The 13260-nt window shown below is 47.3% G+C and overlaps 1 protein-coding gene across 9 annotated transcripts in view; it reads right to left on the minus strand.

The window, feature by feature from the left end:
* The window catches only part of CEP164 (centrosomal protein 164), a 58500-nt gene extending 48186 nt beyond the window's left edge, over positions 1-10314 (minus strand). For 8 of the 9 annotated variants that reach the window (XR_012066536.1, XM_072953807.1, XM_072953801.1 and 5 more), the window contains exons 1-3: positions 10201-10314; positions 4287-4389; positions 1411-1522 (exon numbers count right to left, since the gene is read on the minus strand). Coding sequence is in view for 8 of the 9 variants with exons in the window: in XM_072953807.1 (XP_072809908.1) it covers positions 1411-1522; positions 4287-4368 (194 nt within the window). In the remaining variant the exon portion in view is untranslated. Of the gene's footprint in view, positions 1-1410; positions 1525-4286; positions 4390-10200 lie in introns of those variants that run through there. The other variant, XM_072953805.1, reaches the window with a different exon arrangement.
* Between the last annotated feature and the right edge of the window lie 2946 nt (positions 10315-13260).

A 13260-nucleotide genomic window follows, 5' to 3' on the forward strand; every position in this document is an offset into this window, starting at 1 on the left:
CGTGAAAGGAATTCCCCAATTAACAGCAATTACTCATGGGATTGGGAATAAGGGTAAAAGATAACACGTATACATAAGTTTCAACAACTTATTTTAAAAAGTGAGAAACAGTTCACGCTTTCCTTCCAGGATGAGAAAGCATTAGCCTCTCTGATGTATGTGCACATTAAGGTATTATTCTACTGATTACATTTCTCATGTGGTTTTTAATTAGAAAATGTATCCAAAGGCAGAACAGCACAGACATATACAAACTTAAAAGCATAAAGAGAAGAAAGAGATTAATAGACAAGACCAATGCGGATATTGGGGGGGATACTGGAAACCAAACAGAAACGGCCATCCTACAAACTTTTCCTACAGACACAACTGTGAGTCCTCAGCACCTGGAATACTGTGTGCAGTGCTGACGGCGTCACAAGAAAGATGTCACAAACTGGAGAAGGTCCAAGGAAAGGTGGCTAAAGAGATCCAGAGAACAGGGAGCCTGCCGTGTGAGAAGCTGAAAGGATTACGACTGTGTGGCGGAGATGAGTAAGGCTAGGATGGCAGTCGTTTTGAAGCATGGCCATCGCATCAAGCGGTACAGAGGAGAACAGGATAATTACACTTGGCACACAAAATGCACAATACTCGTGGAAGAGGCGACCCCCTAAGACATCTGGGGACTAGTCTGGGACAGACACAGGAAATCCCATCCTCCGGCAGGAAGTAAACTCAGGGCACTGACCGTAGGGAGACAAGTGGAGAGAGGTCTGTGCATGTGATGAGAACGGAGCAGCGTCAACAAGATTGGGGTCCCCAGGGGGTGAAAAAAGGCAGCAGCTGCCCCCTCCTCGGCCAGTCTGTCTCCTCACCATCAACCTCTGCTCCCCTGAGACAGCCTGAGCGAATGCCTGCTTCTCACAATCCAAAGAGCTCAAACCAAAACTGGAAACACGCACGGATCTACAAATATGGACCTATTCGTGAACAGGTTGCCCAAATCCAGGGATGGGCTGTCAGGGGAGACAGAAACCACTGCCAGTCGGTGTAGCCTCACTACAGACCTCTCCAGCACCAGCATCCACTGTGGACCTCTGAGGGGTCACTACCCATCTCAGTCTGCAAAGAGTAACAGTGACAGCTCCTCAGTGGGTCTGAAACTGATGCTGGCCCAGAGGACCTGACGCAGGGCGGCAGCTTATATCCTGGGACCCTGGATATCAGCACTGAACCCGTCCAGGGACCATCAAGGTGACCTGGGCTCAGGCCCTAATCAACAGGCAGCCCATCAGAGGACTGGCCCATGGCTGCCCCCAACTCTATGCAGGACACCTTTCAAAAGGTGGCCGGCTAAAGCTGATGGCTGGTGTCAGGCCCCCTCTGCCTGACAGGCCAAGCCGGTGGGCTGCACCCGTGTTGACTCACCATGGTTTCCAATCCACAGGCAGTGGGGCCACGATCCCCTCCCGTGCCAGCCACATCAGCTCAGGTTCCTTTACCGGATCAATACCGATCTCTTTGGCAAATTCAAGAATTTCTGCAAAGAGGGGCAGGAGGGTGGGAGAGTAAGAGAGGTGGGGGCGGGGAGGGAGGTGGTGGTGGATGCAAAGAAGGGAAAATCACAGTCTTGTGAGCTGATAAGACATACACTGGTCTCTGCCCCAGTTCCTGTTAATATTTGGTCTCTGGTCCCAGTTCCTGACACAGAGCTCTTAAATTCCTTGGAACTTCCTGAGTGATAGGAGAGTCTTTGGTCCCAATGAGGTGACTCTGGGTATGCTCCTGGATGGCTCCCGATCACCAGAAAGACTAGGCCATGATTAGAAGCTTGGAACTTTCAGCCTCAGCCCCCACTCTCCAGAGAGGGGCTGGAAAATGAGCTAACAAGGGATCATACCCACACAAAGAAGCCTCCATAAAAATCCCTAAACAAGGGGTTCAGAGGGCTTCTGGCACCTCCACTTGCCGGGAGGGCGGCACAGCCCAACTGCATGGGGACAGAGCTCCTGCACTTGGGACCCTCCAGGCCCCCGCCCTGTGCATCTCTTTATCTGGCTGTTCACCTCCATCCTTTAGCATATCCTGGATGGGTCACCTCAGTGGAGGAATTTGAAGGCTGACATACCTGGGGACTAGGAAAGACAAAAAGGACCAGCTGGAATTTGGCTAGCCGAGAACTAACTGGTTCGTTCACTTTGCAAATATTTGAGTGCCTCCTATGTGCCAGTCACCCTGTGCTGTGACCAAGAGAGAAATCGCCTCTGTCCCTATGGAGCTTACATTCTGATAGAAGAAACAGCCACTGAAGATGAAAACAGATAAATACACAAGGTATTAAAGCTGATGACAAACACACCAAGGAAGCAAATGAGGTGTGAGATACAGAATGTCAAGGTGGAGGGGCGCTCCTTTAGAACGGGTGGTGGGAAAACCTGGCAGAACAGTGACACTTAACTAAATCCTATAGGAACCACAGAAGCCAGCCATGCAGAGCACTGAGGAGAGAGCATTCAGGCAGAAGAGCAGGTGCAAAGGGCCTGTGACACATCGCAGCCTGGCCTGTCTGGGGACAGGCAGAGTGAGGCACAGAGGGGCAGCGGGTGAGCCTAGCCAGGTGGCAGGGCCAGGCTCCTCAGAGGCCTGCAAATCCCACTGAGGCTGTCATGCTGAGTAAAAGGGAAGATTATTAAAAGCAGAGCCCTGATACCACGTGCTTCACACCATAAGGTCACTCTAGTGCAGCACAGGCTGCAGAAGAACATGAGGAGAAGCAGCGAGGCTGATTAGGAAGCTGCTCCAGAAGAGTCCAGAAGAGAAAATGGCAGCTCAAGCTTAGGACGTCTACACCTGACTGAGCAGAAGAGAAGTTTTATCAATCCTTAGAAAAAGTTAGACCCCATCTATGACAGCAAACCAAAAAAGATAAAAGATACTTAAGAAATAAACTGAGCAAGAAATGTGCAAAACCTAAATAAAGAAAACTTCATCACTCCTGAAGCACACCAGAAAGACACAAATGGAAAGGAATTCGATGTTCTTGGATCAACATCCAAGTTGACTTGAATGAACAATGTAACCGCATAAAGATGTCAATGCTCCCCAGGTTCATTCATAAATTTAACACAATTTTCTCTAAAATACCAACAGTTCCCAGACACACAGCCCTCCCCAGAACTGGACAAGATGATTCTCAAGTTCATGGGGCAATAAAACAGACAAGATAATCAAGAAAACTTTCAAAAAAGAAGAGCCATGAGGGTATGTCAGCCTTATTAGGTATTAGAATTTATCACTGAGCCTCAGTTAATTAAGAGCATGGTACTGGCATATGACTAGATAGCCCAATGGAACAGAAGAGAGAGCAGACTCAAACACACACGGGCGGCATGCAGCTGGCGAGGGAAAGGTGCACTATTCCATGAATGGTGTGGGAACAAACCTGAGAAAATGTGAGAGCAGGGAGGCCTTTTTAACTATGATACAAAATTCAGGGGCCACATGAGGATGGACTGATACATTTAACATAAAGATTCAAAATTTCTACGTGGCAAACATACAAAAATCCCATGCTGTAACAAATCCTATCCTGTCCTAATGTGGGATCCACGGACTCCTCCACATGCAAGAGTTCTTCCACAAAACTGGCTTGTAAACCACCTAAACTATAAGCAAAATCTGTGTGCCTGGGTCCACGCCCCTAAGAATTTCAAAGAAATCTTCACTCCCCCCCAAATAGCACAGTGCTGTAAAGTGCAAGCCCCAAAGCTGTAACACCTGGGTGTGGATGCCAGCTGCCCCAATTAGCACACTCTGTGACTTCAGGGAAATTACTTAACCTTGCTGTGCCCTGGTTTCCTCATCTGTAAAATGGGGATAATAATAGTACCTAACTCATGGAGCTGCTGTGAGGGTTGAAAAGGAAACACATGTAAAGTTCTTAGTAGAGACTGGCACATAGTGGCACTCAATTAATGTTGTTATTATTGTTATTAACAATGTTATTCTTGTTTTAAAAAACCACTGCTTTAGTTTGTTCTTAAGCAATTCAGTTTTCCCTGGCCTCAGAACACACTGTATTTCATGATATCCCCTACGATAGTTTCATGTAAAACTAATCACTGATCTGACCCAAGGTCAGCCAAGCAACAGGCCAGGTTAGGCCTACGGGCTGCAGTTTGCCAACCCCTGATCCAACCCAACTATCCTGACAGCCCTGTGCATGTACTTCGCACTGGAAGAACAAAAGTAAATCAGACATAATTGCCCTCAAAGCACTATTACAGTTCACCCAGGCCTCTTACCTTGCTCACTGGGGATGTAGGTCTCATCATAATCTTCCTCCAGAACCAGCTGGTCTCCTATGCGAATGGGTCTTCCGGCCATGATTGGTCTGAGCTCGAACGCCTAGATCCCAGAGACCCCCACCCAAAGAGAAAACCAGTGCCCCAGCTTAGAAGGGGGAAAGCTGGGTTACCAACACCTGCAGGCCAAGTGAGCGGAGGGTGGGCCTCAGAACTCAGGCCTCACAGGCTCTGCACCAGTGACAGTTCCCTGGGACACACTTCCCCCAAAGCCTTGCCGAACACTCCGTGGACCACAAAAGATCTGGAAACTTAGCTCTCTCAAGAGTTAGACTTCATACACTCCCCCTGAAATAGGAGTAAGAACTAACAGTATAGAACCCCCTGCTAGAAAACCCTAGTGAGACACCAAAATAACTAGCAGCACACACACCCCCGGATACCAACATACGCCACGCTGTCCCAACACGTACCCCCATATACATTCAACAACACCCTAGGGAGCTTAAAGTCTAGTGGAGGTCAGCACGCCAACAGTAGTAGAAGGCAGAAGGGACAAAACACATCCTGCTAGAAGTAACATATGCCCCCTGAAGGGATGAAGGAAGGCTTTGTCAAGGGGCTGGGTACCAAAGGCGGGCAAGAGTTCTGAGAGTGGAGAGAGGAATTCTAGGCAGAGGGAACAGCACGTGCAGACAAGGTGTTCTGGAGCAGCGATGCCAGCGTGCATGGCAGGGGCGGGGGTTGAAAGCCAGGTCTGGGTCTGGTCGTGGAGAGCCTGGTAGTCGATGCTGAAGGACCCTAACTCTGCTCTGTAGCAAAGGGGAGTCACTGTAGGCTTTGGTGGAAGAAAGTGACATGGAATGGCCTTTTTTTAGGGTGAGAACTCTGGCAGGAGAGGCCTGGCTGGACTGGAGAAATGAGAGACTGGGGTCAGGAAAACCACTGAGGAGGCTGCCGGCCCGGGGAAAGACGATGAGGACTTAAACCAGGGCAGAAGCAGAGGAATGGAGAAGGGACAGACACGGGGAACAGATGCTGTGATGTGCGGTTTACTAGGACCAGGATGGGGTGGGGGGGAGAGTGGAAAGGAATCAACCTGAATCCAAGGTTTCTAGCTCCAGAGACGAGGCAGAGCCACAGTCTTCAAGTGACAAGTGTGCACTTCTAAAACTGCTCCTCCCTTCCCATCCCGACTCCGGCAACTACCTCGGGACCCCAGGTCACAGCGCCTCTCCCCTACAGCAGCTCCCACACTGAAGCCTGAGACAAGTCACCCTGTAAAGCGGCTGCTGCAGATGGCCCTGCGGAGCGCCTCCCCAACCGAGGGGGTGTCTGCCACACTAGGGCGACCAAAGGCGGACTGGAGGAGCAGGTCCTGACCTCTCCCGTAGCCACCTCTTCAGAAGCTGTCACTGCTCCACCTGAGGCAGCAAGCGTGACCCAGCCCTCGCAGAGCAGGGGAAGCGAGTAGGAAGACCCTGTCATGGAAGAGAAAGTCGGGGGAGGGGGATATATATAGCCGAGTGGTAGAGTGCATACCTAGCATGCATGAGGTCCTGGGTTCAATCCCCAGTCCCTCTGTTGAAAAATAAACAAACCTAATCCCCCATCCCTACCCCCCCCCAAAAAGAGAAAGAAAGTCGGGACATGGCTTGTAATGAATGATCAGGGAACGGCCAGGTCTGGTGACACTGGAGAGGGATCCCGGTCTTGCCTTAGGACTCACAACAGACGGTTCCCTTTGTCAGTAACTGGACTCAAGGGAGCCAGGCTCTGCCCCCGCTCACTCCAACCATGACACCTCCAAGCAGTAACTTCCTGTCTCAGGAAAAAAGGCTAAAGGAAGAGGCATTCTTCCCAGCTGGAATCTGCTCCCTACCCTAAGAACCCATAACGCCTTGAGGACGCGATGCTTAAGCAGGCGCACGTGAGGAGATGAGTGGGGGCCGACCCAGACAAAGTAGATCAGAAAAGTAGCAGGAACCAGGGCGAGAGATGTGGCCCATGGCCTGGTGGCTGAAGGAGTCCTCGGAATCTTTAATCCTGAGTCAGGGAGGAGACGGCGAGAAAGTGGGAAAGGACCCCTAGGGAGGGAGGAATCACAGCGGCCTGAACATTAGGCTGGACATTATTCACCAGGCAGTGATCTTACAAGGCATTGTACTGACCAGCTCAGAGCACGTGAGAAATTCTGCATTGGAGAAATGTTACCTATCCCTCGACACGTCCCATCTCCAGAAAGTATGGGGCAGGTAGAACCTCTGTCCTCGTGGCAAAATGCCTAATTATCTCTTTACAGAACGGTCTGTGTTTAACTATTTAAAGATCAGGAAGACCATGGAAAATCTAAATTCATGAGTCACTCAATGTCAAACAAATCTCCTGCCAGAAAAAGATTAAAATAAGGGGAGGGTATAGTCTACCTTCTTTCCTTGCCTGGCTTCAGGAGAGATGTGGGCAAGGCCAGGGACAAAAGGGCAGGAGGAGGGAGGTGCAGGGATGGGGAAGGCGGGGGAAGAGAGACCATATTTGTTCAATGGCTCCTAGAGATCATTTACTCACTCGAGAAATATTTGCGCAGCTACTAAATTTATTTACTGCTGCACTTGAGATGACAGGTGATTAAAAACAGATTTAGCTGCTACTCCCCTGGAGCTACAGTTGAGTGAGGAAGGGAGACAAACCAATCCAACAGTCACAGAGAAGTGTATGGTTTTAAATGAGGTTAGAGCTCTGAAGGAAATGAGCGTGATTTAGATGAAGCCTAAGCTGAGAGATGAAGACTGAGTAGGTATTGACTAGAGAAAGAGAGAAGAAGGTGTTCTAATAGAAGCAGCAGCACGTGTGAAGGCCCTTCAACAGGAAAACAACACTAAGCGAGAAGCAGCATCGTTGGAGATGATGCTGGGCAGGTGGGTGGAAGCCAGGCCATGCCGAGAACCTGGCCCTTAAAATAAGAGTTGGAAGCGGGGAAAGGGTTTTTCCAGACATGCATTTTGAAAAGATCACTCTGGCAGCCCTTGGAAATACAGACAAGAATGGAAGCCAGATTGGAAGGAAGAAAATCAGAGTGGCTGCAAAGAGATGAGGTCGGAAACCACAAGCCCGTCTAGATGAGAGGTGATGATAACCTGGCCTGAGTCGTACCAGAGGGAAGATGAGCCGTCTAGGAAAGCAGGCCTGAGATCAGCCACGGCAAATACACGGCACACAGCCTGACACTTCCCTCCAAGCCCGAGACTGTGAGGGACATCACCGTCAAACACAGCACCTCAGACATGCCTTCAGAACCGTCCACACTGTACTCCATGTAGCGCTCAGCCACAGATCAGAGGAAGCCTGATAAGATGTGCCTGAGACACAATGTGAGCCACAGAGCTGTGGGGGACGGTCACCAACTGCACTTACCCATCTCCTGCTAATCCCTGAATCTAGCGAAAAAGGAATGGTCCATACACCTCCTCTAGGAAGCCCTCCCGGCTTAACCTCAGCCTCTCCTGTCAACTTATAACCACCTCAGCACAAAGGACACAGTCTTCCTTTGTTCACAGGCATATTTTTCTCAATTTTACTTTTTTCATGGGAACGTGTTCCACCTCTCCCTGTTAAACCACAGACGTCTGAGGGCCATGCCTCTGCCCCCTCCTGCATTCTCCAGCCAAGCCTAAAATAAGATATGTAAACTGTAGGAGCTCGGCCACTGCTCTAAACCACTAACATAAAACCAAGGAATCTCAAGGGCCAGAGAAAGCCCGTAAGACCTTTGGTCAAACTGCTCTTCCTCTGCCAAATGTTTCCTCTCTATGCTTTCAGTGACAGACAGCAAAATGGTTGAAGCACCAGTTTGGGGACCAGAAAACACCTGAACTAAATCCTAGCTCTCACTTACCAGCTGCATGACCTTAGGCAAAGTACTTCACCTCTCTAAGCCCCAATAACCTCACGTGTTTAATTCAAACCATCATGATGATCTACTTCAAAAGGCTGTGTGAGGGTGAAATGAGATTAATACTTGTAAAGGGCCTAGCACGGTTCCTGGTACACAAAACATGTTCAATGAATTTAGCAGTATTACTGATGTTATTGCCAATTCCACCGTTAGATCATTCTTAACTGTGAAAAGGTCTTTCTCATATTAAGCGAAAAATCTGTTTCTAAGAAACTTCCTATTTGTCCTGTTCTGCCCTCTGGATCTACAGAAAGCGCCCAAGGCATCTCTACTCCCAGCTAAGTATTCTCAGCTCCCCTCTGTTCAATATAAACCAGTTTCCCAATCCCTTGACATCATGCTTACCCTCCTATGCAGAGGATTATGACAACAAAAGCTTATATTCACTGAACACTTCCTATGTTCCAACACCTGTACTAATGTTATATATGTATATATATCATCTCACCTCATCCTCTCAGCTCAGTAGGGGTTATTATCCCTACTGCTCAAAAAAGAAAACTGAGGCTCAGTAAGTTTTAAAAAATGTTTTAAAAACTTGCCCAAGGTTTCACAGCTAGTAAATGGCACAGCAGGACATGCATGCACCCACATCTGACTCCAAAGCCCTGAGCTCTTGGCCACTCTGACATGACCAGCACACAGGGACAATGGGAGGGGTGGCAGGAGAGAGACTGCTATGGAAGGCAAGGAGCACATTATAAAGGGCTTGGGAGGACAGACGCTGTATCCTGCACATGATGAGGAGCCATGACAGGATCTCACAAAGGAGACTGGCCTGATCAGATCTGTAGTTTAGGAAGATGATTCTGACAGTTTTATAAGAATTAATTAGAGGAGGACAAGAACAGAGGCAGAGGGAGCCCTTAGAAACTTATCCTGGAAATACAGGCAAGAAATTATGAACTAGGTCAGTGGATGTGAGAATGGAAAGAACAGGTCAGATTTCAGGGGTATGAGGAGGCAGAATAACAGTCCTTCACGTCATGTCTGGACGCAGGAGGACAACAAGGGCACTTAAACCAGTACACTGGGATTATCTGCTCACTTCTATGCCTTGCCGGACAGCTCCATCTAGCCCACTGCCTAGATACAGGAGAGGTCCAACAAATGTCCGCTGCGTATATTAGATGAATGAGTTCCAGATGTAGACGGTGGCTGACTGAGTGAACAGTGAAGTCCTCATGACACAAAAACTACAAAGGAGTGACAGATCTGGAGGACCAGGAAGGCTGGGGCGGCATTCAGTGAGCGATGATCAGAAAGTAAGTCGGAGCTCAAGAAAAGAAGTCTGGCAGGAACCATAGTCTGGGGAGTAACCGTTAAATAGCTGGTAACTGAAACTGCGTGAAATCGCCCAGAGATGGTGTATGTTGAGTAGAAAGGAGAGGCTTGCAAAGGCAGATGACGCGGGGTTGGGGGGGAGGGGAGGGGAGGGGAGGGGCGGTTGGAAACCCGACAGAGACGATTCGTGGAAGGCAAGTGTGGAGAGCGGTTCCAGACAGAAAAAGGAGATTTCTGAATCACTGCAAAAAAAGTAAAAACAAACAAACGAAAATAAAAAACTTCCTAACTTCCCCAGCTGGCCAAAAGACGGCATAAGGTTGGGTCAGCCGTGATTCGGGTACGGGGGGAAGCTTCCCCACAAGAGAAGTGTTCAAGCAGAGCTCAGAAGGCCGGCCTTGCACAGTTAAGTCTGAACAGGACAAACAACGAGCGCTCCCGCAAGCTCACCCCGAGGCCCAGGGCCCGCTCTCCCGGCCCCGCCAGCACCCCGGCCCAGGCCCGTCCGCCGCTCACAGAGATTGCGGATAGAGGCGCACTGGTCTGGCCGCTCCGTCTTCACTTTGAGTTCCCGCCCACACTGGTGCACATCCCGCTCGGCGGCACTCTAGTGTACCTCGACTCTCTCGCTTCCCTCCTTCCCCCACCACCCAATCCCTCCCTCGAGGGGTTCCTCACCTGTCCCCAATCCCCGGAGGCCCTGGGCGCTGGCTCCCGGCTTTGCGCAGCTTCCCCAACACCACCCCGGCTCCCCGCTTCCAGGGACGCCGGGGTGTTGCCCTGCAGCGAACAACAACCACTTCCGGAAAGGGTATCAATCTAGCAACTGAGAGTCCCGCCTCTACTCGGAGTCAATAGGTCGCCGAATGAGAGCTCTTGCATCGGATTGGTTAAAGGTCCCGTCGGATCGCTGCACATTTCGCGTTGCACGATGGGAGATGTAGTCCGAGATAGTTGATGCGGCTCTGCCAGGGATTAAAAGAGAGTTGTGAATTTAGATATGAGGGAAATTTCTTCCCGGGAAGGAAAGGATCATTCACAGTATTGACAGTAACGTGAATTAACTAAGGCAATTTATTGGCCATAATTTTTAATAGTGTGATTCTTATCAGATGAATGATAACACTGATCATCAATAATCAACGCACTCAGGCTTTAATAAACAAAAAAATGTGAATGTCAGGTAATAGAGACACCGCCCCCCTACCCCCCGCCAACATACATACACACACACACACACACACACACACACACACACATTACTCCGCTGTGCTGTGACTAAACCAGTGCGCACCTGCCCAGGAGTTGAGACCATAGTCCATCTTTTTACCAGAGCACAGAACTCAGTTTGTGTGGCTGCTAGAAGGGGATAATATCTATCATAACTATGACAAAGAGTCTGTTTACGAAGAAAAAAAAGTAGAAAGAGAAAGACAAATATCATATGACAGCATAATCTAAAAAAATAATACAATTGAACTTACTTACAAAACAGAAATAGATTTATAGACAGAGAAAACAAACTCATGGTTACCAAAGGGGAAGAAGGGGAGGGGATAAATTAGGAGTTTGGGATTAGCAGATACATTCTACTATATACAAAATAAATAAAAATGTCCTGCTGTATATAGCACAAGGAACTACATTCAATATCTTGTAATAACCTATAATGAAAAAGAATACATATATATTTATAACTGAATCACCGTGCTGTACACCAGAAACTAATACAACACTGTAAATCAACTATACTTCAATAAAAAAAGAAAGAAAACAAGTGACATAGTGTGTAGCCCCTCCACATACCCTGTCAGAAGGGTTGCTACTAATAATTTCAAAGGTTTAGTTTTGTTTGCACAAATCTTCCTTTCTCTCACATGTCCTCAACCTTCTGGAGAAGTTAAGAGGGGCGAAGACTGCTCTGGCCATTACATCAGCGAGAAAGCTGGAGAGCGGAAAAGTGAAGCTACTCGCTTGGAGAGGAGCACCTGGAGCAGCCCTTGACAGTCTCCATTGTGGAGAGGCATCCATCTCCGGCTAACTCCTGAAACTGGTCCCAGCACCACTCAGATCCTGATCCCAGACCCAAAGCAGATATTCAGAATGTATTCCTCATGTTTCACTTCAAATCTTTTCTGTGGTACTTCTGCCTATACTTCCTTTTTTCTGCCTGCAGATGACAAATCATTGCTCCCCCTTCCTCTCCACCCTCCTTAAAAAGTCTCACAGAGGGGCCAAGGGACCAGACTGGGAAGAGACTCTGAGAGCTCTCCAGTTCATCCACCACAGATCTTGCACAAAATAGGGATTCAAAAAATCACTTGCAGATTTGGTCCGTCTGTTCAAGAATTTGTAATCAATCTGGTTGACATTTATTGCCACCATAATTCTTAACTTTTGTTCCTTATCTTGGGTCCTTGCTCTCTCACGGGAGGAAGTTGATAAAACAACGGTTACTATGGGGTTAATGGGATTGCCCCACATGGATAAGCAATTTGCATTTTATCAGGTTTCCCTATAGGTTTGTACTCAGAAATGCAAGCTCATTTTTAAATGCCCTTAGGCAAACATAATTAAGAAAGCAAGTCTCTGGGGGGAAATAACAAAAATGACACACCAATTGATATGCCAGAAATATGCCCAATGAGTGAGGAAGAGAAACTGAGAGTTTCACACATTGTAGATTATCTTCTGCAGTCAGGAATAAACACTTAGAAGTGATTTTGCAAAGATGGGGAGAAAAAAAAAAATCAGTCCCAAATTTTATGCTCTACCCTCAGGTCAGAAATTCCATTGTGAGAACTTTTTCTTCTCTTTTCATATGGTTTACTTGTAATATACAAAAAAAAAACTGCCCACATAATAAGAAAAAGGCTCAGTCCTACTATTTTTCCAAGAAGTATAAAAAGATGTGAAATGTTCCCTTTATTCTTTCAAGCCACCTTATTTAAAATTGCAAACTGCCCTTCCATCTTCCTTCTTCCCCCATAGCACGTATCACCATCTGAAATACTATGTATTGTACTTCTTTATTGTCTGTCTCCCTGCATTAGAATGTAAGCTACATGAGAAGGGGGACTCTCTCCATTTTATTTCCTGTTGCATCCGCAGTGCCAGCACGTAGTAGACATTAAACACATTTCCTGAATGAGTGAATGAATGAGCAAAAGAAGGAAGGAAGGAAGGAATCCCACACTTCAAAGGAAAGCACTGTTGACATTTGGGTTCCCACCTTCGCTGAAGACTTTTTAATGCTTATGCAGATGTAAGTTTATATGCATACATGTATATGCACATATGCCTACTTTTTAATCTTTACAGAAATGAGATCATAATGTACACACTGTTCTATGATGTGCTTTTTTCATTTAACAAGTCATAAACATCTTCCAAGGTGAGTTCATAAGAAATTACTCTGCTCTTTATAATGATTACATAAGATTCCATTGGTTAAATGTCTCATTTCCTTACTGATACTAATTTATTCTGCTTCCAAAGTTTTGATGTTATCCACAAGGCTGAAAATACTCTTGGATTTTTGTTGGATAGGATCCTAGAAGTGGTATTGCTCAGAGCTTAATTTTTCACATTTTGATAGACATTGCCAAATTTCTCTCTAAAAATGGAATAATTTACAGTCCAACCAACAACTTCACCAAAACCAAATATTATCAATGTGAGAGGCAAAGAAAATGGTGATGAGGGTGTCTAAATATTGTTTTAATTCACTGTTAATGA

Source organism: Vicugna pacos, chromosome 33 (assembly GCF_048564905.1).
Source record: "Vicugna pacos chromosome 33, VicPac4, whole genome shotgun sequence".
Lineage (NCBI taxonomy): Eukaryota > Metazoa > Chordata > Mammalia > Artiodactyla > Camelidae > Vicugna > Vicugna pacos.